Below are 27830 nucleotides of genomic sequence, written 5' to 3' on the forward strand. Positions count from 1 at the left end.
CCTGATTGATGTCTTCTGGCAAACACAGAAAGACTGACTGCACTGTCACCGTCCGGGAGAGAGAGAGCAACGGAGGGGGAGAGAGAGCAGAACTTACTGCACCGTCCAGAGCAGAGTAGAGCTCTCCCCTCCTGTCAAACAGCCAGAACACGGCGGTGGTGCACAGTGCTCTGTCTCCCCTACCAGACCTGGCATCTGGGCTGAAACGGTATTTGCAAGATTTATTTGGACTCAGGTTTGTCATGCGTGTTCACTATGCCAAGGTCACTGGTTTGTGGTTGGTTCATAAGTGGTACAGCTTAAACAAAGGGAAGAACAGTATCAAGTTTGTTCTTTCGGAGGAACTACTCTTTGGAAGCTAAAAATGTTGAGGGCCAGCTGGGGGGGGAAAGCTCTCAGGGGGAGATTCGGCTTACTAAGTTAGCGCCTTACAGTCCACATGCCTACTCTCAAATAAGCCAACCAGCTGGGGGGGGAAAGCTCTCAGAGGGAGATTCGGCTTACTAAGTTAGCGCCTTACAGTCCACAAGCCTACTCTCAAATAAGCCAACAGTCAGGTTCTAATCAGACTTCGCAAGCCTGTTGATTTGAGATGGTTTGAATAATTTGGCATATTTATCCAAGAGAGAACTTCTGTGTGTCTGTCAGTGACTCGACATACCCACTTGCTGACTTATGATTAGAAAATGAGATTCCGCCAATTTTAACAGGCAGTTTCCCCTGGAGCGAATCCCGTCTTTAACAAACGCATCTGCTGCCCAGTAGGGATGTGATATAAGTATCGCATAATTTTTTCCCATGGCAACAATGAAAACATGAAGCAGACAAAACTCTTTGGTCCTTTAAGAGCCCGCTGTATATAAAATGTGTGCTATAGCTAGGAAAATATGTTAATGTGAGTCTTGATGACAACTTGTTTGTTTCTGACATTAGGGCTGTTTTCCTAAAGAAGTCAAAGCCTCTTTGTGTATAGTTTCCTTGCCATGATACTAATGAGTATCGCAATACTGCTATCGTCCCGCTTCTATTGTTTAATAGGCTAAGCTTTCCTATCGGCTTCTTGATTTCCATTGAACATTTCCTACACACTTGCAAAAATCATCTTGAAGAATCGGTAGTGCTGAGCGATTTAATGCTATTGTTTTGACATTAAATGCATAATGTTTGTTGAATGCTGTAACAAAACAGAATAAACAATTAATTATAGTCCCGTGATGGTAGTAACTGCCTATTACCGCTCATTACTTAAGTCATTTATTCACTTTAATCAACTATTTCAGTCTATATTATATTTGTTTTATTTGATGACTGTTTATTTCCAAGTTATCTCATCTCTATAGAGCTGTTGTCTGACAAAATCCCTATTTTGTAGTTCTTTAAAGTAAATAAGGCTTACATGCATGACTGCTGAACCTCCAGCTATCAATCACTTAGATCATGTATTGTTTCATGTAGAGAGACATCGTGAAGCAACAGCTGCTTTCTATCACCTCACGATGTGCGTTCTTCTCCCTTCAATAGCAGGCGTAAAATAAACACAGACCGGACAAATAGATGCGCAATGGATTATGGTCATTCTAGTTAATTACCACGGTTAATGCGAGAATGTAGAATATTGACCTGTTGGAAACTACAACTCCCTACTACATTGCATAGTTCAGGTTGGATCTGATTTATCTCTAGAGAAACGGTGCGATGTGCACATTGAGCTCACAGAAGTAAAAAATGAACTTCTAATAATTGAACCGATACCTGTCAAAATTGCTCAGCACTAAATCAGTTGTGAGTGCTTTTAACATGTGAGATCTCCTCCCTCCCACAGAGTCAGCCCAGGTGGAGAAGCAGCCAGCGTCGGTGTCTTCACAGTCCTCCTCAGGCTCGGTCCTGAACCCCACGTCGGGTACCCCCTGTTCCTCCTCAGCCCCCAACACGGTGCCGGTGTCCCCGGTCCTGCAGTCCCACGCCCATACCCCCCTTCTCCAGGACCCCTCCCTGCTCAGACAGCTCCTCCCAGCACTTCAGACCGCCTTGCAGCTCAACAACGCCAGCGTCGACATGGCCAAGATCAACGAGGGTGAGAGAGGGAGAGACGCATGTGCACGGAGTCTTATCTGTGAGGGCTACTATGGTGAATGTTTTCGCGGACAGCAAGGGAAGCTAGGTTATAGAGGGAGTAGGTGAGAGACACAGAATATTGCTGAATATTTAGGAGCAGCAAGTGATACTTGAAGGTTTTGTTTTTGCTCATGATGGTGGAGACAGTGGTCTTTCAACCTTGTGCCCATGTTTAACTAGCTGCCCTTTGTCTGAGTACTGAAACACACAGATAATAGGCAGATATGTAGACCTGACTAGCAGGTTACTAAGGCTTTATAAAAAATATGTCATGCAAAGGGAATCACAGAATCCAGACATTAAAATGGAATTCAACAATATGTTTTTTAAATTATTTAACTTAGTAGGGAATCAGCTAAATATCTAGAAAGTTAATTAATTTGCCCAAGTTTATCAGAAGACCTGAATAGAATGCATCAGTGATTCGTATTTCCTGCAACTTTCTGCAGAAGCAACGAGAATTTCCCGTGTGTCCGGTGTGCGCGCTTCTACCATTTTGTGTCGCTTTTAGCGTTGATTCTAACGAAGTCTTACTAAATCAAATCAAATTGTATTTGTCACATACACATGGTTAGCAGATGTTAATGCGAGTGTAGCGAAATGCTTGTGCTTCTAGTTCCGACAATGCAGTAATAACCAACAAGTAATCTAACTAACAATTCCAAAACTACTGTCTTATACTTGTGTGTATAAGGGGATAAAGAATATGTACATAAGGATATATGAATGAGTGATGGTACAGAGCGGCATAGGCAAGATACAGTAGATGGTATCGAGTACAGTATATACATATGAGATGAGTATGTAAACAAAGTGGCATAGTTAAAGTGGCTAGTGATACATGTATTACATAAGGATGCAGTCGATGATATAGAGTACAGTATATACGTATACATATGAGATGAATAATGTAGGGTATGTAAACATTATATTAGGTAGCATTGTTTAAAGTGGCTAGTGATATATTTTACATTTCCCATCAATTCCCATTATTAACCTCTTGATGCTACCCATCCCGGATCCGGGATCGTGACTACGGCTCAAGCTCATTAGCATAACGCAAAATGCGAAAAAATATTCTTAGAAATATTTAACCTCCACACCTACACAAGTCCAATAGCTCAAATGAAAGATAAACACCTTGTTCATCTACCCAGCAAGTCAGATTTCTAAAATGTTTTACGGCGAAAACATAGCACACATTTATATTAGACCACCACCGAAACAAAAGGCAAGCGGCGGCCATTTTGTCCCAGAAAATATAAAATTTAAAAGTAGGATTAAAAAATAAATAATTCACTAACCTTTTGAAAATCTTCATCAGATGACAGTAATATTACATGTTACACAGTACTTTTTTTTTTTTTTTTTTTCAATAATATGCCATTAATATCCATAAATCTCTGTTTACAATGACGACATTTCAAAAATGCTACTCAAAATGTCCGGAGAAATTATGATAGCTCCGACAGATAACGTCAGATAACAAGCAATAAACATGACTAAATATACATGTTCTACATATAGTTACAAAGATACACTTCTTCTTAATACAACCGCTGTGTTACATTTATTTTTAACGTTACAGAATTCGTTCACTAGTCTATGCTATGAGTCGGCGCTCAGATATTAGCAGTGTCTCCTCTACGTTTGGAGTCCACAGAAACCCAAAATAACCACATAAATATTCCCTTACCTTTGATGTTCTTCGATCAGAAGACGTAGAAGGAGTCATACTTACCCAATACATCGTTTGGTTTCAAGTTGTGCGTCTTTGTATTAGCATATGCTAACAGCTTCAGCTGAAATGCACCCAAAATAACTTCTGCTCCTTCTGGTCCCGCACTCTTGCGCATCAAAACTTCAAAATTACATATTATATGTCGACTAAACTGGTCAAACTAAGTGCAGAATCGAGCAAAATGATGTTTTTATCATGTAAAACAATGATAATCGCAAACAAACGAACCGGCTTCAACTGGTGTCTATTGGAAAAGAACGTTCCCCAAATCGGCCGCGCGCAATAGAGTGCATGTATGTGAGAGTGACCCGGGCATTTTCGCCCGCCAAAGGATGAGGGAGCGCGAAATTCAAACAATGAACGTGCCAATTGAAAGCAGACATCGCGCTGAACAAATACATACTGTTCCCAGATCGGTAGCTGCCTGGGAAGGGTGGGGGCGATGACGTCAAAGTTGACCCAACTTTTCTCTTGACAAGAGAGAGTTTGGAAGAAAGGCTGCCCTGAGAGTTCTGCTTTACATACAGACATAATTTAAACGGTTTTAGAAACTTTAGAGTGTTTTCTATTCAATAATTATTATTATATGCATATATTAGCAATTTTGGAAAAAAATATTTTCAGTTTACTATGGGCACGCACTTCCTCCAAAGGGGGCAGTATTCAGCCATAAGCTCAAGAGGTTAAAGTGGCTGGAGTTGAGTCAGTGTGTTGGCAGCAGCCACTCAATGTTAGTGGTGGCTGTTTAACAGTCTGATGGCCTTGAGATAGAAGCTGTTTTTCAGTCTCTCGGTCCCAGCTGTGATGCACCTGTACTGACCTCGCCTTCTGGATGATAGCGGGGTGAACAGGCAGTGGCTCGGGTGGTTGTTGTCCTTGATGATCTTTATGGCCTTCCTGTAACATCGGGTGGTGTAGGTGTCCTGGAGGGCAGGTAGTTTGCCCCCGGTGATGCGTTGTGCAGACCACACTACCCTCTGGAGAGCCTTACGGTTGATAGAAAGGCTTTCTCCAAAATGTAATGTTAACTACCAGGTAGCCTATGCTTCCAGCGCCCCACCCCCTCAATTTCTCAGTATCAGACTGAGTTTGTACTTCAGTTGCACTTCTCTACTCGGACGAGAATTCACGAATTGGCATTCTTCTAAAAGACAGTGCTCTGACTGATGTGCAGCTACTTTTCTCAGTGCAGCCTAATTGTCTCCAGTAAAATACAAGATTAACTAACTTCAAGTAAAACTTTAGGAAATGTAGCTGGTTATACATTCTATGATAAACATTAGAAATACACTACATGACCAAAAGTATGTAGACACCTGCTCGTCAAACATCTCATTCCAAAATCATGGGCATTAATATGGAGTTGGTCCCCCCTTTACTGCTAGAACAGCCTTAATTATTCTGGAAAGGCTTGCAACTAGATGTTGGAATATTGCTGCTTCCATTCAACATCAAGCATTAGTGAGGTCGGACACTGATGTTGGGCGATTAGGACTGACTCGCAGTTGGCTTTCCAATTCATCCCAAAGGTGTTTGATGGGGTTGAGGTCAGGGCTCTATATGCAGGCCAGTCAAGTTCTTCCACATCGATCTCGACAAACCATTTCTGTATGGACCTCGCTTTGTGCATGGGGGCATTGTCATGCTGAAACAGGAAAGGCCCAAACTGTTGCCACAAAGTTGGAAGCACAGAATCGTCTAGAATGTCATTGTATGCTGTAGCGGTAAGATTTCCCTTCACTGGAACTAAGGGGCCCAGCCCGAACCATGAAAAACAGGCCCAGACCATTATTCCTCCTCCACCAAACAGTTGGCTCTATGCATTGGGATAGGTAGCATTCTCCTGGCATCCACCAAACCCAGATTCGTCCGTTGGACTGCCAGATGGTGAAGCGTGATTCATCACTCCAGAGAACATGTTTCCACTGCTCCAGAGTCCAATGACGGCGAGCTTTACACCACTCCAGCCAACACTTGGCATTGCACATTGTGATCTTTGGCTTGTGTGTGTCTGCTCGGCCATGGAAACCCATTTCATGAAGCTCCTGTCGAACAGTTCTTGTGCTGACGTTGCTTCCAGAGGTAGTTTGGAAGTCAGTAGTGAGTGTTGCAACCGAGGACAACTGATTATTACTAGCTTCAGCGCTCCCCTTCTGTGAGCTTCTGTGGCCTACCACTACGCCACTGAGCTCTTCAAAAAGGCCATTCTACTGCCAATGTTTGTCTATGGAGATTGCATGGCTGTGTGCTCAATTTTATACACCTGTCAGCAACGGGTGCGGCTGAAATAAGCGAATCCACTAATTTGAGAGGGTGTCCACGTACTTTTTTATATAGAGTGTGATGGTGATGCATCGTTTATGAAAGACCTTGCTTTTCCATTTGTAAGCTAATTTACTTTGTCTGCTAGCCATATAGCGTTGCACTTCTGTCATCTGGTGAAAATGAAGCCACTTTCTGCTTAATGTATTTTTTTGTGAAGGAAAACTAGTTGCACACCCCTGATCACTCTATTGAAGCAAAAAACAGCCCCATTGATTTTCAAAATGAAACGCTGGTGAAATGGTTTATATCGCAGATTTTTTTTTGATCTGCGTTTTGAAAATGCAGATATCTGAACTCCGACGTGACCAATGGCTGACCTGGCAGAATATGATTATTTGCATCAGCCCAGTAGGTATTTGTTTAGCAAACTCCATCGCATGTGTGCTACAAAAACACTGCTTCTCTCCTACCCTTGTCCTTCCACCTCTTTTCTCTCTTTGTTTGTCCCCTCTTTCTGTCCGCTCTCTTTCTCCTTCTGCCTGTTCTGTCTTTCATCTGTTTTGGTGTTCTGGTATTGCTTAGGGCTGGGAATGGCTAGGGACCTCACAATACTTTGGTGCCGATAAGATATGTATTGTGATTCTCACAATACTATATGTATTTTTATTCAATACTATGATTTTATTGCTGTTGGATATTCCGAACATATTTCTCACCATATTGGCTTTGAGACGGGAGGAGAGCCATGAGAAAACGTTTTGATCAGTCATGGAAATGCAAGTGCTGAAAACAATTTGGCTCCCTATTTAAAAAGGTGAAGAACAAGCAATGAAGGAAAAATGGTTTTGGTGCAGGTACAGCCAACTAGTGCAAGAATTATACAATATATCGTCAAATTATATCTCTTTGTAACTAGCTTTTTAATTTTTTTAAATTTACAAATATGTCCTATCACTAGTATTGCTACTACCAGGTCTCTCGGTTGGAGGCTGGCCCTGGCTCTGCCTGGCTTGTGAGGGGAAGGCCTACTTAAGTGCTCCAAATGTGCTCATCGGGGCCAACGTCACACAGCCGTAGCCCAATCCTGCTTCAGTATGCATCGATGAGTGGCCATGCAGAAAATAACATGTCTGTTTGGAGCGAGCGTGTCAGTCTGTCTGACTGCTTTATGGTCCCTGAGTCAAAAGCAGAATGCAGTATCTTAGCGGAGCAGACTACACTATACTGGCTCATCTTTCCACATTTCTGGGTTTTCACATTGGGAATTAGCCAGGCACTGTTATGTCAATTGACTGAATTATTATTTTATTTTCTTTAACCTCAGCCTAGCCTGGAAGGTCCCATACTAATAAGCATGTTAAAATTTAACACGAGAACTGAATGAATATTCACTCAAATGTATTAGCATGACCTGGGATACAATATTAGTAGCGCAGACTGAAGTGTTATGTAAATGCTTGTATTTCCTGTTTCTGCATTCTGGGGTTTTGCTATTGGGAAGTAGCCTGGTTACTAGGTGGCGTCTCAATTGACAGATCTACCTACCGCTGTCTATCTGTTGCATATCTGTCTCAAATTCTGAATCGAACAGGATCTGAATAAATATACATCAGACTGTATTGGAATATGTGGTAATGCTACTCAACCAACAAATGTTATGCTGCTGTAGTACCTTTGTGTAGCCACCGCTTCTTTTTTTTTCTCTAAACATCTTTGTGCCTACTACTAGCCACGTCCAAGAATGGAAGCTTTTCTTCCTGCCTGTACTTAAGTAGGCCAAAAGGACAAGATGGACCAACACATGTCGTCTGTGTCCATTGAATCACCTGCTGGGTGTCGTCGAATGGTGGCGATTTCAAAATGTGGAATTATCTGAAACTTGGGTCCTGGTCAAAAGTAGTGCCCTACAAAAGCTGTAGGGTGCCGATTGGGACGCACAGAGAGACTGTGCGTCTCCAGAAGTGGGTCAGACGGTCTCTCTTCCTGCTGATGCTCTGCTCTCTTCCAGAGATTCCCTGCTTTCCCTTACTCAGCTCGGTCGGCACACCTAAACCTACAGAGAAATGACTGCTAAGGGGTCTTCCAGGAATCCGTTAAATCCAACATGATGTAGGCTTCCCGTTAGTAAGCATCTATCAGTTGACCTGGAATCCAGACTGAACACTGCTCTGTGATAGAGGTTTACACGGGAACAGGACTCTTTAGGGTCCAGGATTCTGGCATGAATGGGAGTGAAAGACTACCTCAGACGCCAACCTACGTCAGTCAGCTAAATGATGATGCCGTCAACAGCGGAATTACAATGTGTTTCTGCCAAGAACCCATCACTAACCTTACTGACAAGGAAAGAGCAATGTTTTAGCTACATTTTGTTTATGGAGTTGTCTTTGACAAGGAAGGAACTGAGTACAGGGCTTGTAAAAAATTTTAAAAACTGTTGAACTTTAGTCAAATAGCTTACCAACCGGAGAGTGGGACAAGCGGCCTGAAGCAGCATAGCTGCTCTACTCCATACAGCTTAAACACATAATTGGGCTTAATGCTAAACTAAACCCGTGCCATCTGAAGTGAAGAGTGAAATAAATATAGATTGACTTAGCCAGTAGCCTACTGCCAATCAGTTTTTAAAATATATATGTTGTAAATGTTCATATGTTCTCCGCTGTAGGCTACAGATTTCTGGGTGCTGTGGTCTCGGCTCTCGTCCTCCAGCCTTAATCTGTCTACATTTAGGTCATTTAGAATACGCTGTTGTCCAGAGCAACTTAAGGCCAACAGTCAGTGCATTCAACTAAAGTAGGTAAGATGACCACATCAGTCACATGTTGCATTACTGAAATGATTTCAGATGCTTCCTCAACAAACACAATAGCCTACATATTTCTGCTCGCAAAAATGAGTGGGACTGATTTTTATCGGGAAGGGACAGGAAAGTTCCGGGGTTATAGAACTGTTGTGAGATCAGTACAGGGGGAAAAGATGACAAGACGGGACAGGAATGAATTTTCACTCCCGTGTCATCCTCTACTTTGTTACTGTTTCACCGTTCTGATGCAGTTTTGTCATGAGAATGTTCAATCCCAATGATTATAACTAACAATCAATAGCTTTGACCAATCCCCGAGGTTTGTAAGACCATGGGTATAATAATAATTAGGCAAAGACGCAGCTTATGCAAAAGGTTAGTACAGTTTATTCACGAGAATGTTCTAACGTCAAAAATGCATACCCCGTCTTTACTAACAGTTTCTCACCTCCACAGGTGGAGACAGAATGTCCTGTAAGGAACACAGTAGTCCAGCTTGTCTGTCGATAGCTCCTCTTCTCATTTGTTTCCCACTTGCACCCTGCTTACATACTAAAAAGGAACAAAAGGTCCTTGTTCTAATTCTGACAACTACACACACACACATCAGATTATAGTTTTATGATTCTAATCAATTTCATACAATTATATGGTTTCAGGGTGGAATTATTGAATCATTTATCTTTAGACGTATAAATTGTTTTATCAAGTTTGCACCTACTTCAAAAGAGACACTTGGAGCAGCTAGAGAACGGCTGTTCATTGCAGGTCCTGGAGGGCCGAGACACTTCTGGTTTTCATCATCCTCTCCAAATAAGGGACCAATTCATACCTGGGACACCAGGTGAGTGCGGTTAATTACCAGGTAGAAACAAAAACCAGAAGTGTTTCAGCCCTCAAGGACCGGAATTGAAAATCCCTGAGCTAGAGAGGAGCCACTGTCACCAAATGCATTTGCGCCGTTGTTTACATTTTGTTGGTGGGCCAACTTACTCTTTGGTGGTGTCCGCTGCCCATTTTACAGTGTGTGGCTTTAAAGTGGGTCTGATCAGTATTGATCTAAAACAGGGATTATATTAGGGATTAGGGGGTGTGACGGCTCACCAAAACCACAGTTTGGTACATATTGCTGTTGTGTCATAGTTGGTTTTCGGTACAGCAGGAAAGTTATTTGCCGTTCACGATGTTCAGCATTTACAATGTTCCTGGCATTGTCTGTTGTGACCGGATTGTTTTGTTGGGCCTCTGCAGTTTTCACTCTGGTGCTGCGTTTGTAACCATGTGGGAGGTGGGAATTTACCAGTTGGATTAATTCATGGGACTCATTGAGAAAGGCAGATTTGGATAATTGTCAAGGAGCTGTGTCAGCCATGCTACAATTACAGCTATCATGCTTGTAAACAAATTATAGTTTATACATGTTTTGTTGCATTTAACTGCCAAAAAGACTGTTTAGAGGCAGTTTCCTTAGTAGGTCACCATGTGGGAGAGGTGGGTGTGTGCTAGTTTGCCACTAGTCATTTATCAGTTTCATGGCCGTTCAAGTGGATTTTTCCCAGTCGTACTTGGTAAATATCCACTTCCCACTTAGTTATGAACGCACCATGACACTGCCTATTTCAGTGCCAGATGCGCGTCTAGCACGGTACATCTCCCACTGCGGGATAAAGTGAATCGCTGTCACTTAAGTAACACAAGGTGCTATGGAAAATGAATTGAAAACTTTGGCTGTGGTTTGTTTATATGGAGCGGGTACTAACTGTTTGCTGAACTGGGTGTACGATTGAAGTTCGTAACGTGGCTCGGGCACGTTCACGAAGTGCTGAAACCACTAATGAAACCCCCCTCTTCTCAACCACAGAGTATGTACATATCCACGGCTATAAACCAAAGACTGTAAAAAAATATGAACACAGCCCACATATTGCTCCTGTTATTTCTTTGGCCCAGTCAGAATCCACTGCCAAGAGCTGCTTGAATTGGGAGACGACTGTTTTCTTTCTTTGTGTTTCTGTCCTGCTCCGGTATACGGCGGGTGGGAGTGTGTGAATGTGTCAACATATTTGAGGTGTTGGCAGCTGCATAGGCTATTCTCGTTGAGTGCGGCGACATACTGTTAACGTTTAATCCACTACTCTGTCCATCGCTGTTGGAAGCTAACATTTTCCCAAACTGGAGATTTTAAACAATGATGAGGAATCCTCCTAGTTTATTGAACTCGCCATCGAACAGAACTTTTTCCCGTTTGCGCCTCACAAAAGGACTGTTTGAAATGCGTCAATTATATATTACAATTTATTCCGTGAGGACCGAACCAAGTTCCCTGCACCGAACTGTTCGGTACGAATACATGTACCGTTACACCCCTAATTAGGGATCCTCTGTTATGCTTTTAGATGATCTTTCCTCACTATTTTCTCTCTCCCTAGTCCTCAAAGCTGCGGTCACTCAAGCGTCGTTACAGTCGTTGCTTCATAAGATCCTCACGGCCGGCCCGTCGGCCTTCAACATCACCACTCTTCTCTCCCAAGCAGCCCAGCTCTCCAACCAAGGTAGGACTTCTTCAGCCACACTGTTTTGTTTTGCTTCCGCGGTTGTTGTTTTTTACATCCAAAATTGGGAACTTTCCTTCAACTTGCCACTGTTGATTTTAGTATTAGAAAAACTGTCTAAACTAGAATTGGAATGGTGGTCAAATGTTTAAGCATATCCATGCCCTCTCCCTCAAACCGCATCGATGCGTGTTTTTAGCATCTCATGTCAGTGGTTGATTTTTGTATGATTTTGCGTCAGTCTTCTTTTTGCACTGTTACAATCTGCAAAGAAGACACTGTTTTCATCTACAATTCTGTCATAGTTAGTCCCTAAATTACTTTGGGTTGCTTTTGCCACCTGCTTACAAAATGCAGCTTTGTCGTGTAAATGGTTTTTACTAAATCATTCTCCAACCTCTCTGTTAACACCAACAGCCCAGCAGTCGAACCAGTCCCCCATGTCCTTGACATCAGACGCCTCCTCTCCCCGCTCCTACGTGTCTCCCAGGATCAGCACGCCTCAGACCAACGCTGGTCACCACAAAGCCCTGCTCAGCACGCCGCCTGTCACCTCACAAACCAAGGTACTGTCTACTCTACCCCCCCAGCCTAAGGTAGGGCCTCTTTACCCCCTGAGTGGCATGGTAGTGATCTTGTCTTCATAACCCAGCTGGTCTGGGACGAGGATTATTTGTTCTTGGTGTTTCATAGTATCATGACCAGCTGTTCTAAGACCTACCTTGGTTGTTCAGCATTTATTACTGCTGTAGGGGTGTGTTTCTCTTTCAGATTTGTGTTTTTGTCAGTGTAATAAGCGTGTCATTGTCGGAACGTTTGCTGTGACAGCACTTGAGCAAGCAGCTCTTGTTTTCCGTTGTGTCTGTGTCTGGCAGTGTGTGTCTGCATCTTAGTCTTTAATAATGAATGTTTATCTTACTAGAGCTATTCTTATCTGGCCTCGGCTGTCTGGCTGTTGCTGGCTGGCGGTGTCGCTCGCTGCCTGGCTGGCGGTGTGTCGCTCGCTGGTGGTGTGTCGCTCGCTGGCTGGCGGTGTGTCGCTTGCTGGCTGGCTGGCGGTGTGTTGCTCGCTTGCTGGCTGGCTGGCGGTGTGTTGCTCGCTTGCTGGCTGGCTGGCGGTGTGTTGCTCGCTTGCTGGCTGGCTGGCGGTGTGTTGCTCGCTTGCTGGCTGGCTGGCGGTGTGTTGCTCGCTTGCTGGCTGGCTGGCGGTGTGTTGCTCGCTGGCTGGCTGGCGGTGTGTTGCTCGCTGGCTGGCTGGCGGTGTGTTGCTCGCTTGCTGGCTGGCTGGCGGTGTGTTGCTCGCTTGCTGGCTGGCTGGCGGTGTGTTGCTGGCGGTGTGTCGCTGGCTGGCTGGCGGTGTGTCGCTGGCGGTGTGTCGCTGGCTGGCTGGCGGTGTGTCGCTGGCTGGCTGGCTGGCGGTGTGTCGCTGGCTGGCTGGCGGTGTGTTCGCTGGCTGGCTGGCGGTGTGTTCGCTGGCTGGCTGGCGGTGTGTTCGCTGCCTGGCTGGCGGTGTGTTCGCTGGCTGGCTGGCGGTGTGTTCGCTGCCTGGCTGGCGGTGTGTTCGCTGGCTGGCTGGCGGTGTGTTCGCTGGCTGGCTGGCTGGCGGTGTGTTTGCTGGCTGGCTGGCTGGCTGGCTGGCGGTGTGTTCGCTGGCTGGCTGGCTGGCGGTGTGTTCTGGCTGGCTGGCTGGCTGGCGGTGTGTTCGCTGGCTGGCTGGCTGGCTGGCGGTGTGTTCGCTGGCTGGCGGTGTGGCTGGCTGGCGGTGTGTTCGCTCGCTGGCTGGCGGTGTGTTGGCTGGCTGGCGGTGTGTTCGCTCGCTGCCTGGCTGGCGGTGTGTCGCTCGCTGCCTGGCTGGCGGTGTGTCGCTCGCTGCCTGGCTGGCGGTGTGTCGCTCGCTGCCTGGCTGGCGGTGTGTCGCTCGCTGCCTGGCTGGCGGTGTGTCGCTCGCTGCCTGGCTGGCGGTGTGTCGTCGCTGGCTGGCTGGCGGTGTGTCGCTCGCTGGCTGGCTGGCGGTGTGTCGCTCGCTGGCTGGCTGGCGGTGTGTCGCTGGCTGGCTGGCTGGCTGGCGGTGTGTCGCTCGCTGGCTGGCTGGCGGTGTGTCGCTCGCTGGCTGGCTGCCTGGCTGGCGGTGTGTCGTTCGCTGGCTCGCTGCCTGGCTGGCGGTGTGTCGCTCGCTGGCTCGCTGCCTGGCTGGCGGTGTGTCGCTCGCTGGCTGGCGGTGTGTCGCTCGTCGCTGGCTGGCTGGCTGGCGGTGTGTCGCTCGTCGCTGGCTGGCTGGCTGGCGGTGTGTCGCTCGCTCGCTGGCTGGCTGGCTGGCGGTGTGTCGTCGCTCGCTGGCTGGCTGGCTGGCGGTGTGTCGCTCGCTCGCTGGCTGGCTGGCGGTGTGTCGCTCGCTCGCTGGCTGGCTGGCGGTGTGTTGCTCGCTTGCTGGCTGGCTGGCGGTGTGTTGCTCGCTTGCTGGCTGGCTGGCGGTGTGTTGCTCGCTGGCTGGCTGGCGGTGTGTTGCTCGCTGGCTGGCTGGCGGTGTGTTGCTCGCTTGCTGGCTGGCTGGCGGTGTGTTGCTCGCTTGCTGGCTGGCTGGCGGTGTGTTGCTGGCGGTGTGTCGCTGGCTGGCTGGCGGTGTGTCGCTGGCGGTGTGTCGCTGGCTGGCTGGCGGTGTGTCGCTGGCTGGCTGGCTGGCGGTGTGTCGCTGGCTGGCTGGCGGTGTGTTCGCTGGCTGGCTGGCGGTGTGTTGCTCGCTTGCTGGCTGGCTGGCGGTGTGTTGCTCGCTTGCTGGCTGGCTGGCGGTGTGTTGCTCGCTTGCTGGCTGGCTGGCGGTGTGTTGCTCGCTTGCTGGCTGGCTGGCGGTGTGTTGCTCGCTTGCTGGCTGGCTGGCGGTGTGTTGCTCGCTGGCTGGCTGGCGGTGTGTTGCTCGCTTGCTGGCTGGCTGGCGGTGTGTTGCTCGCTTGCTGGCTGGCTGGCGGTGTGTTGCTGGCGGTGTGTCGCTGGCTGGCTGGCGGTGTGTCGCTGGCGGTGTGTCGCTGGCTGGCTGGCGGTGTGTCGCTGGCTGGCTGGCTGGCGGTGTGTTGCTCGCTTGCTGGCTGGCTGGCGGTGTGTTGCTCGCTTGCTGGCTGGCTGGCGGTGTGTTGCTGGCGGTGTGTCGCTGGCTGGCTGGCGGTGTGTCGCTGGCGGTGTGTCGCTGGCTGGCTGGCGGTGTGTCGCTGGCTGGCTGGCTGGCGGTGTGTCGCTGGCTGGCTGGCGGTGTGTTCGCTGGCTGGCTGGCGGTGTGTTGCTCGCTTGCTGGCTGGCTGGCGGTGTGTTGCTCGCTTGCTGGCTGGCTGGCGGTGTGTTGCTCGCTTGCTGGCTGGCTGGCGGTGTGTTGCTCGCTTGCTGGCTGGCTGGCGGTGTGTTGCTCGCTTGCTGGCTGGCTGGCGGTGTGTTGCTCGCTTGCTGGCTGGCTGGCGGTGTGTTGCTCGCTGGCTGGCTGGCGGTGTGTTGCTCGCTTGCTGGCTGGCTGGCGGTGTGTTGCTCGCTTGCTGGCTGGCTGGCGGTGTGTTGCTGGCGGTGTGTCGCTGGCTGGCTGGCGGTGTGTCGCTGGCGGTGTGTCGCTGGCTGGCTGGCGGTGTGTCGCTGGCTGGCTGGCTGGCGGTGTGTCGCTGGCTGGCTGGCGGTGTGTTCGCTGGCTGGCTGGCGGTGTGTTCGCTGGCTGGCTGGCGGTGTGTTCGCTGCCTGGCTGGCGGTGTGTTCGCTGGCTGGCTGGCGGTGTGTTCGCTGGCTGGCTGGCTGGCGGTGTGTTTGCTGGCTGGCTGGCTGGCTGGCTGGCGGTGTGTTCGCTGGCTGGCTGGCTGGCGGTGTGTTCGCTGGCTGGCTGGCTGGCTGGCGGTGTGTTCGCTGGCTGGCTGGCTGGCTGGCGGTGTGTTCGCTGGCTGGCGGTGTGTTCGCTGGCTGGCGGTGTGTTCGCTCGCTGGCTGGCGGTGTGTTCGCTCGCTGGCTGGCGGTGTGCTCGCTGCCTGGCTGGCGGTGTGTCGCTCGCTGCCTGGCTGGCGGTGTGTCGCTCGCTGCCTGGCTGGCGGTGTGTCGCTCGCTGCCTGGCTGGCGGTGTGTCGCTCGCTGGCTGGCTGGCGGTGTGTCGCTCGCTGGCTGGCTGGCGGTGTGTCGCTCGCTGGCTGGCTGGCGGTGTGTCGCTGGCTGGCTGGCGGTGTGTCGCTCGCTGGCTGGCTGGCGGTGTGTCGCTCGCTGGCTGGCTGGCGGTGTGTCGCTCGCTGGCTGGCTGGCGGTGTGTCGTCGCTGGCTGGCTGGCGGTGTGTCGCTCGCTGGCTCGCTGCCTGGCTGGCGGTGTGTCGTTCGCTGGCTCGCTGCCTGGCTGGCGGTGTGTCGTCGCTGGCTCGCTGCCTGGCTGGCGGTGTGTCGCTCGCTGGCGGTGTGTCGCTCGCTGGCTGGCGGTGTGGCTGCTCGCTGGCTGGCTGGCTGGCGGTGTGTCGCTCGCTCGCTGGCTGGCTGGCTGGCGGTGTGTCGCTCGCTCGCTGGCTGGCTGGCTGGCGGTGTGTCGCTCGCTCGCTGGCTGGCTGGCTGGCGGTGTGTCGCTCGCTCGCTGGCTGGCTGGCGGTGTGTCGCTGGCTCGCTGGCTGGCGGTGTGTCGCTGGCTCGCTGCCTGGCTGGCGGTGTGTCGTTCGCTCGCTGCCTGGCTGGCGGTGTGTCGTTCGCTCGCTGCCTGGCTGGCGGTGTGTCGTTCGCTCGCTGCCTGGCTGGCGGTGTGTCGTTCGCTCGCTGCCTGGCTGGCGGTGTGTCGCTCGCTGGCTGGCTGGCGGTGTGTCGGTGGGTGGGTTGCTGGCGGTCGTTGATGTCTGTGTCGGTCGTTGGTGTCTGTCTGTGTGGTCCAGGTGAACGTCCGTGGTTCTGGTGTTTCCTCTCTAACTCTCCTCCCCTCTGTCTCTGTGTGGTCCAGGTGAGCAACACGCCAGTTGTGAAGCAGCAGGGATCAGCCCCCCAGCCCTCCCCCCAGCAGCCCCTCCCCAGCGACAAACTGCATGGACACGACATCGCCGCCTCCCCAAGGACCCTCCAGCGCCAAGGGTTAGCCCACATTTACATTTTAGTCATTAGCTCTTTGTGACATTGTGTTGAATATGTTTGTGTTTTTGAAATGTTTTCAGTGTGATAAATCTATAAATGCAATCGTAATTTAGCAGATGCTCTAATCTAGAGCGATTTACAATTGGTGTTTTCAACTAAAGGTGGTAAAACAACTATCATTGCTACAAAGAGTCTTCAAGAAGCTCTTGTGTTCATTTCAGACTGATGTGAAGAGAAAGCAGAGAACCTCAAGGGATGACGTACAATGCCATGATCATGCCTTGTAAAACACTGTTTACACATTATTTCAATATTTAGTGTTGAGGTGCCACCTGCTGGTGGGTTAATGGGCAACAAGTCTTTGATAAATCATTGCGAAGACCCTATTGCAGGGTTCCCAAACAGGTGGACCGCGGGCCATATATTTGCCACCAAAATGAATTCTGAATATTTTTGTTCATTAAAAAAATATATAATATATTGGACCTGAGATGCAATGTCCCAAGAAGGAAGTGACCCTACCTAAATAATGCAAAAGTAAAATTTTATCTTCATTCATGTGGCGAGCGAATGCAGGAGACAGTCCTCTAATAAAGCAGGCAGTGGACCATTTTTTTAGGTGCTGAAATGTAAAGCTGCAACTGCAGCGCAATCAATAGGAGATGAACAGCACCTGCTGCAGAAAATATAGATAACTTGTTACGCAAGTGGTGCCAAGCAACAGATGGAGGAAAAACTACCCCAGTCGAGTAATTCACTTCCACAATAATCTTCATTTTAATTTGACTTTACAAACAACAAGAGGGCTTAATTGGAGTGTTATTTCCTCTGAGCCAAGGCCCATATAAAATAACTTGGCCTACCTCAGCCAGTTATGTGGCTGAACAGCATCTTTCACAAGAAAAGAAGAATGGCCTCCTAGAAGTGGGATTTTTATATTCTTTATTAGGCATACTTACAATTGCAACTGGCAAACAAGGTAGCATCCTACATAAAACAATAATTTAAGAAAGGTGGTTTGTAATGTCTGAATGTCTGTATCGGGAGATTCGGGATAACCTGCTTGTGTAACCACAAACAGAAAATAGTGTCAGCATGAGACCTGAAATAGCCATGGATAAGCACATAATGAATGTTAGTAGCCTATATCATTATTTATTAAATACTAAGTTACTTACTTAATGGGAGAAGTTGCATTTCCCCCCGGACACGATCTTGTGGATGTCTAAAGAGAGGGATGTGATTTTGATGTGCAAGGCAGTCCTTGATTGACTTATGTGAAAGCCGGTTCCTGTTGTGAGTCTTGATTATGTTCATAGAAGTTCTACACCTGCATTGCTTGCTGTTTGGGGGTTTTAGGCTGGGTTTCTGTACAGTACTTTGTGAAATCAGCTGAAATAACAAGGGCTTTATAGATGCATCTGATTGATACATTTGATAGAGGAAAAGGAGGACTCGCAGATGTAAGTCGAACCAAACATGGTCTTTATTGTGCTATGTTTCTCTGAGCATGCCAGGACTCGGCACTCCTGAGCGCATCCCTGATTTGTCTCGATGTTTGGAATTCAATCAGCTCAGTATGAAATTGCGGCCTCATCCAGCGAGGCTATCGTTTCCTTGCCCCCTGGTACCTCTGTCTGTCGTTTCTTCAGTGTGCTGAGGCGCAGTAGCCTTCCAGAGGACAAGTCCAAATTGAAAACTCAAGCTTTCTGGTAAAGGCCTCAAGTTTTTCCACTATGTCCTCGACTGTTTTCCCTCTTCCTTGTAAATGCAGATTTAAGTGACAGAATATGTCAGCCAAACCAGCTACATTAGAGAGGAATTCTTCAATTTCCAGAATAAGAAGATGGTCAGTTGCTGTCATCATTTAGCTTTTTTGGACAAAATCCACAACCTGGTCATGCAGCTCACAGAATTGCTCTTGATCTTTTCCTTTAATCAGCCAGTGCACGTTGTTGTGAAGCAGGAGATCATCGTGGGTGGCCTTCTCTGATTCTGTCACAAGCTTGCGGGAAATACAGGGTTGTGTGCTTGATGTCCCCCTGACAAAGTTGATTATTTATCATGGCTTTGTCCATCACATCTTTTAGCTCAGCGTTTAGTCTGACACACAGCACACTCTGATGGGTGAGACAATGCAAGCCATTCATTTGTGGGGCGATTTCCTTCAACCTGCTGAACAGGCCCATGTGTCTGCCCACCATAGCAGGAGCCCTGTCGGAGACCACAAAGTTTTCTAATGACAGGCCATGCTGCGTAAACAATGGTTCCAGCTTTGTGAATAGGATGTCCCCAGTGGTGTGCCCGTCGAGGGGAATCGGTGCCCGTAGCTCTTCTTTAGTCATTTCCATGAAAATAACAGCCAAATACACAACTGTACTACATCGGTTTTGTCAGTACTCTCATCAATAGCCAGGGGGAAATGCTCAGCCTTACTGGGCCCCTCCAGAACAATCCTATGCACATCATCCACCAGAGCATGGACACTGTCCGGCTGTTGACGCAGACAGGGGCACCTGTTTGACAGACGCAATTATGCAATCCACAGACTTGTCTGTAGCCAATTCCTCAAACTGTCACCATGCACGTTTTAAATAGCTCCGTGTCTGTGAAGGGCATTTTGTGTTTGGTTAGAACCCAGGACGTCTAGGAAGGCTCTTGTGACCTTCTGTTCTTTTTGTCAGGCCACAAAGGAGGATTCTGCTGCTGTTTTTGTAGCTTGTAGTTAATGCTTCAATTGTTCTGCATCGGGCCTCTGTCTGGGGCGGGAAGGCCACTTTGAAAGAACCATGCTTAGATTCATCATACTGTCTGAGATTGACTTCTTTGCAAACAGCGACCTTTTCACCGTAAGTAAGACACACTGGCTTCGTTTTTGAGAAAGATGGTAAGATGAATGCACATCTCTGTCTATTCTTCCCTGAAACTTAGATTTTCATTATCCACCTTTCTTTTGATTCTTTTTGAGATCGACATGTTCTCTTGCTATCAAGCTAATTGTTCTGAACGAATGTTGACATTAACAAAAGTAGTGTGGACTACAGTAGGTTACGCAGACCTGTTTTTTCCCCACCAATCAATGCACCGAGAAATAAACATAAAATAATAATTGAGTAGAGATATTGGTGATTTTATGAGCTTAAAGCTTACGGCTTGAATCCCGCTAACGGGATCGATATGACAACAGCCAGTGAAAGTGCAGGGCGCCAAATTCTCAAAATTAAAATTCCTCAAACATACAAGTATTTTACACGATTTTAAAGATTTGTTTGTGCTTTTAGCCCAGTAATCCAAATGCTCAATGCGCGATCGCTTAGTTCAGACGAGAAGTCAGTTATATTACAGTTCGTAGAAACATGTCAAACGATGTATAGAATCAATCTTTAGGATTTTTAAAAATCAATCTTCAATAATGTTCCAACTGGAGAATTCCTTTGTCTTCAGAAATGCAATGGAACTCAAGCTAACTCTCACGTGAACGCGCGTGGTCAATTCATGCCTCTCTGGCAGACCTCTGACTCAATCCCCTCTCATTCCCCCCTCCTTTACAGTAGAAGCATCAAACAAGGTACTAAAGACTGTTCATCTAGTGGAAGCCTTGGGAAGTGCAATTTGACCCCATAGACACTGTATATTCGATAGGCAATGAGTTGAAAAACTACAAACCTCAGATTTCCCACTTCCTGGTTGGATTTTTGAGTTCTGTTATACTCAAACATCATTCAAACAGTTTAAGAAACTTCAGAGTGTTCTATCCAAATCTACTAATATTATGCATATATTAGCAACTGGGCCTGAGTAGCAGGCAGTTTACTCTGGGCACCTTATTCATCCAATCTACTCAATACTGCCCACAGCCATAACAAGTTAATCAGATCGAAATTATGTTATGATCACTGAATTTAGTATGTACTAATCAGATGTGTTAAACATTTAGTTCAATGTGTAGTGTAGGCCTATTCACTGTGCTAATATTATATGCTAATTATGTTCTGGCCCGCCGACTATTAACTCAGGGGGGGAAAATTGGCCCGAAGCCAAACCTAGTAGTCGAACCCTGCCCTATTGGATTGTACCATCGTTTAATTCTTTAGAATCTAAGATGTTGGTGGGTGCTAAGATGACAAACAGAATTGTTTCAAGATGGTCTATTTGATTTTGAATTTGTGGTCCCCTTTAGGTGTAATTTTTTTTTTTTTTTTTACACATACTGTATTTAATCCATTTTTGGGGTAGGCACAAAACTACCTTCACACTTCCATTGTTTTTTTTTAACCAGTGCAGGTTACCTTCATATGAGCTGAGCCCCATGGCACTTGTTGGGGTCGTAGAGCAAAACAGAGAGCACCATCATGTTTGTGTGAATCTCCCCTGTCCAGAGTTTGTAGGCCACACCGTTCAGACGTTTTTCGCAGGAAGGCTATTTCCTGGGACGTCTCATGGTCTGACAGACACCGCTCTAGCTCTGCCACCTTTCACTGCATATATCTCTAGCTTAACTGACTGATTTCTATGGGGATTTTTTTAGGCGCATCAATCGACTCTATGGGGCTAACCAGCAGAAATCGCACAATCAAGTTCAACATGTCTGATGTAATTTAACTGTTAAGCGGATTTAACCATATTACGATTCACAAGCCATTTGCGTCGATACTACTTTTTGCAATACTGCATCAAAATATAGATTTTTTTTTTTTTTTTTTTTTCCGACCGTTTATGGTAGTCACACTGGAATTCACCCGTGTTATATAATAGGCTTGGGCAGTATACTGTATTTACCGGGGTATTTGGAAATAGCCACGGAATGGTTTTTCAATACCGTCAACACAATGTGTTTTTCCATACATTGAAACAATTTTAACTATTTAACTAAATACCTGCAGTCAACTTGTGCAATGCGTTAGAAGGTAAAGCAGATAGCGATTTTATTTCCCCTGTCACATTCTTTTCCATTATGGAGTTACTTAGTTCCCCAAAACAGTTGAGCCAGTCACGTGTTTGTTTGTACATGGCACAACCAGAGAAAGCGGGAGCAGGTGTTCCAGCTATGTATTGACAGGGGTCACGTTTAATATTGAAAGTCCAGTGTTTTTTGCTTCAATAGAGTGATCAGGGACGCGCAACTATAGTTTTCCTTCACAGGAAATACATTAGTGCAACACATTTGACATAAAATAGCTGCAATTTCATCAGATGACTACAGAAGTGGAACGGTATACGGCTTGCAGCCACAAGTAAATTAGCTTACAATGAAAAGCAAGGTCTTTTTGTTGTTGTTGGGGAAAAAACATGCATGGCCATCATATATCTAATGTTTAGGCCTATCATAGAAAGAATGTAGCCAGCTACACTTCCTAATGATTTGATTAAAGTTCATCTTGCATTTTACCAGAGGAAAGTAGGCTGGCTATACTGAGAAAAGTACTGGAGAAAGTGCAACTGAAGCACAAATTACTCTGCCGAGCAGAAATTACAGTAAGAATCATTTCAGATCGGTGTTTACAAAACGCAGCAAGATCTGAATTTTTTTGCTGCGTGTAAAACACAGAATTATGCGTTAACACGACACCTAGTTTAACTTGTTATCCAAGTGGCTGAAATAATATGACAGGGCATCATTATGTTAGCTTCCTGACATTTTTGAGAAGCCAAAGCCCTTTGGATGAGTTATTTGTTCAGCTGCCAATGCTATCTTGGTTTCCTTGCGTTTTTTTTCTCCCCTCAGTTCTCGGCCAGTCTGCTCCTCCCCCCTCTTCTCCAATTAGAGCAGTCAGATCTGTTTCCCTAGCGACTCCACACAGACACAGCATGTAGACATGCTGCTGGAGAGCCAGTACTGCATGCAGCACAACTTTGTTCATTTGCACAACGTCTCATTTATATTTAGTTGTAAATGTCCAAACATACCAAAAATGATATTCGGTCGCTCGTACCTATATTCACTACATGACCAAAGGTATGTGGACACCTGGTTGTCGAACATCTCATTCCAAAATCATGGGCATTAATATGGAGTTGGTCCCCCCTTTGCTGCCATTACAGCCTATACTCTTCTGGGAAGGCTTTGCACTAGATGTTGGGGACTTGCTTCCATTCAGCCACGAGCATTAATGAGGTCGGACGATTAGGCCTAGCTCTGTCTGCATTCCAGTTCATCCCAAAGGTGTTCGATGGGGTTGAGGTCAGGGCTCTGTGCAGGCCAGTCAAGTTATTTCGCACCGAACTCGACAAACCATTTCTGTATGGACCTGGCTTTGTGCACGGGGGCATGTCATTGTATGCTGTAGCCTTAAGATTTTCCTTCACTGGAACTAAAGAGCCTAGCCCAAACCATTATTCCTCTTCCAGCGAACTTTACAGTTGGCACTATGCATTCGGGCTGGGAGTGTTCTCCTGGCATCCGCCAAACCCAGATTAAACCGTCGCACTGCCAGGTGAAGTGTGATTCATCACTCCATAGAACGCTTTGCCAATGCTCCAGAGTCCAATGGCGGCGAGCATTAGGCCTCTCCAGCCGACACGTGGCAAGATTGTGCATGGTGATCTTAGGCTTGTGTGCGGCTGCTCGGCCATGGAAACCCGTTTCATGAAGCTCCCGACGAGCAGTTATTGCGCTAACGTTGCTTCCAGAGGCAGTTTGGAACTCTGTTCTGAGTGTTGCAACCGAGGACAGACTATTTTTGCACACTTCAGCACTCGGCGGTCCCATTCTGTGAGCTTGGGTGGCCTACCACTTCGCGGCTGAGCCATTGTTGCTCCTAGACATTTTCACTTCACAATAACAGCACTTACAGTTGTGCCCGGGCAGCTCTAGCAGGGCAGAAATTTGACCAACTAACTTGTGGGAAAGGTGGCATCCTATGACAGTTCCACGTTGAAATTCACTCAGTAAGGCTATTCTGCTGCCAATGTCTCTCTATGAAGATTTCATGGCTGTGTGCTCGATTTTATACACCTGTCAGCAATAGGTGTGGCTGAAATGGATGAATCCACAAATTGTAATGGTTGTTACTTTTGTATATAGAGTGTATCGTACGTTAACTTTGAGCTGGATTGACTGTTTTTGCAATTTAGTTTTTTTCCTTCTGCGTTCGTTACCATATTTAGCTAGCAGTATCTGCAAATTCGCTGTTACTTGTGCTAATTGTTTTAACCCTCTGGTAATAGATGCCCAATGGGCTTTTTTTTTTTTGTTGCCTTTATTGGTACCAACTTGTGTATTAAACTGGTAAAATAAGGGAAAGGGGGATACCTAGTCAATTGAATGCTTTCAACTAAAATGTATCCTCCGCATTTAACCCAACCCCTCTGAATCAGAGAGTTGCGGGGTGCTGCCTTAATCAACACCCATGTCTTTGATGCCCTAGGAACAGTGGGTTAACTGCCTTGCTCAGGGGCAGATCAACATATTTTTTACCTTGTCAGCTCGGGATTCGATCCAGCAACCTTTCGGTTACTGTCCCAACGCCGCCTCACTACCTTTGTACTTGTCGATCTTATTCTGTGGTGTTCCGTTTTGATCAGTTTGACCCTCTCCTACAGTCTCCTCTGTTACAACAACAAAGTTGGCGATAGTGTTATTACAACAGAATATAATTAACCCATAATATGCAGAATTGGACTGAACCCTCTCCTCGTTGCTCCTGTCATTCCACAGCAGTCAGAGGAGTCCGTCCCCAGGTCCCAACCATGCCCCCCCCAGCAGTAGCAGCAGCAGTGCCCCCACCACCACCTCCACACCCTCCAGCTCCTCCACCCGGCCAGCCTCCTGCTCCTTCACCCCAACCCTAGCGTCACACTTCAACGAGAATCTCATCAAGCATGTCCAGGGCTGGCCCGCCGACCACGCAGAGAAACAGGTAGGAAACGCATCCCAGGAATTGTATGTATGTATGTATTAGTTTGTTTTTATTTTAACAGGTTGTCCAACTTGATAAAATACCTGTTTTTCAAGGGAGATCAGTAAAGAGCTATATATAGATTTGATTTGGATACCTGACTCATGTCGTTATTCTGACGTGAACCTACATTCATTATGCGTTGGTCAGAGTCCTGGCTGTTGGTATTTGATTATGTCTTGTCATAACTTCACTGGTCTCTGCTTCGGCTATCCCAGGCGTCCAGGCTACGTGAGGAGGCCCACACCATGGGCAGCATCAACATGTCTGAAAATTGCACCGAGCTCAAAAATCTGAGATCCTTAGTTCGAGTCAGTGAAATTCAAGCGACATTGCGCGAGCAGAGGTAAGAATCCAGACCCTAATTTCCATGGTAACATCACAATATGTTAAATTATTACAAATATTTTATGTCAACTAATACATGTTTATTTTTTCCTCTTTCCTCTAGGATATTATTTTTGAGACAACAAATTAAAGAACTTGAAAAGTTGAAGAATCAGAATTCCTTCATGGTCTGAGGACTTGACTTGAAGAGAGGAAAGGGGGGAGAGACCCATTGCACATGGTTGGAAGAGAGCTCTTGGTTGGGAGAACCATTATGTGTTCTTGTTCTGTGCCCAGTCTTAACACTTTTGAGCTGCAGTTGGATTGGCTTTGGACCACTGGACTGGGCTTTGAGAGGGCTTGGTTAGGTGGAGAGAGTCTGAGTGGTTGATGGTTGTTGTGGAGGAGAAGAGCGGAGAGAAGGGTTAGACATGGCTTGTATCCCAAATGGCACCCTTTTCAATTTATACTGCGCTACTTTTGAATGGGGCCAACAGGACGCAATCATGGTTGGTTTTTGCGCCCTGGAGATGTAGATTTCTTGTAGATGTTATCCATGTTGTAAATATGTTTTGTAGATGACTGAAGCCATGGAAAGCCATGTTTATCAAAGCTTTTGACATCCAAACGAGTCAACGTTATGCCCGAGGAATCAACAGCTTCAGTTCATAGCCTTCTTCATGTTAAACGCATCAGTCGGGTTATGTCCCAAATGGCACCCTATTCCTTATAGTGCACACTATTCCCTATATAGTACACTACTTTTGACCGGAACCCTATGGGCCATGGTCGAAAGTAGTGCACTATATAGGGAATAGGGTGTCATTTGGGATAGGGGCACTCAGTCTGCAGACTTCAAGCTTTTTTGTTAATAGATCAGTGAACCATTGCCTTGAGCATGTCTGTGACCTATGACCTGCATGGAACTGGAAGTTAGCGTTATAATAACTGAAACATTTAAAAAAAAAACGTAACGCAAACAAAACAAACTCACGTTTTAATTTTCTAGTTTTCTCTGCTCTTGCATAATAATAATAATGCTCTATGGATGAAACCTAGTCATATTTGACGAATGTATTACCTTCTGGTGGAAGTATTAAGGTTACACAAACACGATGTCTCTCAAATGGCTCCCGTTTCCCTTTATATGCCAGTACTTTTGGCAAACGTAGTGCACTATATAGGGAATAGGGTGATGTTTGGGAGACAGGTACCCATCTCCACCATCCTCCTAAATAGGTTAATCATGCCTGGTTGCAATGGTTCAGAGATCTGTTTGTTCACAGCTCACAGTAGCCAAACCAGTGCCTGATGGTGTGATGGGAAAAAAAATTATGAAAGAGCACAGCAATGTTGTGATGTTTTTTACATCTAGGTTAATTCCCGATGCTAGTCCCTCCCTAAACCCTGGCCACACCCATTACCTGCCGAAGCCCAACCCCCCCTGGTCTAGCTCTTCTGAGGAGCCGCCGAGCAGTTGTCTTTCTAAAACCCTCCTGTTGGTTTTTTTCTTTCTCAAACTTTCCAGCTAAGTTATTTTTGTATTTTTTGGGATGAGAACTGTACTTTTATTAAATGTGAGGTGGCACCATCTCGGTTCAACTAAGAGTTCATTCCTATGTACATTTGATAAGGTAATAATGGAGTTTAAGAAGAGGTTTTAACAAGTTTAAAAAGTTGCAGTGATTACTAGTATATCAGAATGTTATAAATTATTGCTACACATTTTCCTTTGCACCCTGTTGTGAATGAGTACGAATGAGAGCTATTAAAGAAGTGGTTTGGGGGGCACTACCGAGGCAAGGTGTGGGGTGTGTCTGAAATGGCACTGGATTCCATTTTGTACTGCACTACCTTTGACCAGGGCCCATAAGCAAGACTAAAATGGAAAAGACAGCAATGTCATCATTTTCAAGATTCTTCGGCAGGTCCACTGGGAGCCAAATGGAGCGCCCGGTGAACTTACCTGAATGACGCAATTGGAGTGCTTGGCATGTTCTTTGTTATGACATTGTCTCAGGCTTCTTCCCTTTTAGTCTTCCTGCCCATAGGGACTGGTCAAAATGTAGTGTACTATATAGGGAATAGGGTACCATTAGGGACGTAGGCATGGAGATTATGATCGCTGCCCCACACACCATGGTCAGAGGTCGGGCAGGGCAATTACAGCCAGGTCACACGGTCAAATGTGAAATGTACGTATTGTAATAAACATGCTAAACTTAAGCGAGCACTGGTTATTTTATTGGAGTTTTCTGTTAGGTTTTACATTGTATTATTACTATTATAACGCTAGTGCCTTGTTGAAAGTCTTAAGTCACACAGCCTCTGACATGGAAATAAATGTACCAAGTTTGTTTTCGGTTTGATCAGTAACAAAGATATTCAATAAGCATGTCATGCATCAATCTACATAGGGTTGTTTTGGCACTCCAACCCAGAATTGCATCTTTGTATATGTTGTGTTTGTTCCCCTGTTCACTCTGAGTCAGAGCGGGAACAGTGTTTCTATCCCAAATAGCACCCTATTCCCTATGTAGTGCACTACTTTTGACCGGGGTCCATAGGACTCTTGTCAAAAGTAGTGCACTATATAGGGTATCTGGTGCCATTTGGGAACCATATGTGTCCTCAGCTGTGACATGTTTTTCTCCACTGTTCTATTATTCTAGTGAGTCTGTGATTTGAGCTGCACCAACACATTCAGTAAATATGACCACATTGCTTTGTATATTGTTTTCCTCTGAGTATATTGAATAAAATAAATAAAATGTGCCTCTATAGGACCAAGATGTCTCTGTTTTGCACTTTGAATTCAGTTATTTTTGGTTAAAGTGCTTTGTGCTGACCTTGCCTGAGTGTCAGTCTGTGCTACCATGTTTACTCATTGTCATGTCAGACATGTTTGTATACAAAATAAGCGAATGCCACACAACTAGAGAGTCTTTGAACCCTTGCAGCAAAGACCCATATGAGCATTTTTAGATTATAACGTATTTTGTTTCTTAGAACGCATATAGCGGTTCTTGTCATTGTGGCCGTTCGAATAGTCCTTTTATGTTGATGTGAATATG

At 46.5% G+C, this 27830-nt stretch overlaps 1 protein-coding gene across 1 annotated transcript in view; it reads left to right on the forward strand.

The window, feature by feature from the left end:
* waca (WW domain containing adaptor with coiled-coil a) overlaps positions 1 to 27531 on the forward strand; it is a 50821-nt gene extending 23290 nt beyond the window's left edge. Inside the window, exons 7-13 of the mRNA XM_042299108.1 lie at positions 1823 to 2074; positions 11357 to 11479; positions 11897 to 12045; positions 16404 to 16531; positions 24189 to 24390; positions 24648 to 24775; positions 24881 to 27531. Of these exons, the coding sequence (XP_042155042.1) occupies positions 1823 to 2074; positions 11357 to 11479; positions 11897 to 12045; positions 16404 to 16531; positions 24189 to 24390; positions 24648 to 24775; positions 24881 to 24950 (1052 nt within the window). The 3' untranslated portion in view covers positions 24951 to 27531. The remainder of the gene's footprint in view (positions 1 to 1822; positions 2075 to 11356; positions 11480 to 11896; positions 12046 to 16403; positions 16532 to 24188; positions 24391 to 24647; positions 24776 to 24880) is intronic.
* The last annotated feature ends 299 nt before the right edge of the window (positions 27532 to 27830 follow it).

The sequence above is a fragment of the Oncorhynchus tshawytscha genome, linkage group LG16 (assembly GCF_018296145.1).
Source record: "Oncorhynchus tshawytscha isolate Ot180627B linkage group LG16, Otsh_v2.0, whole genome shotgun sequence".
In the NCBI taxonomy this organism is placed as follows: domain Eukaryota; kingdom Metazoa; phylum Chordata; class Actinopteri; order Salmoniformes; family Salmonidae; genus Oncorhynchus; species Oncorhynchus tshawytscha.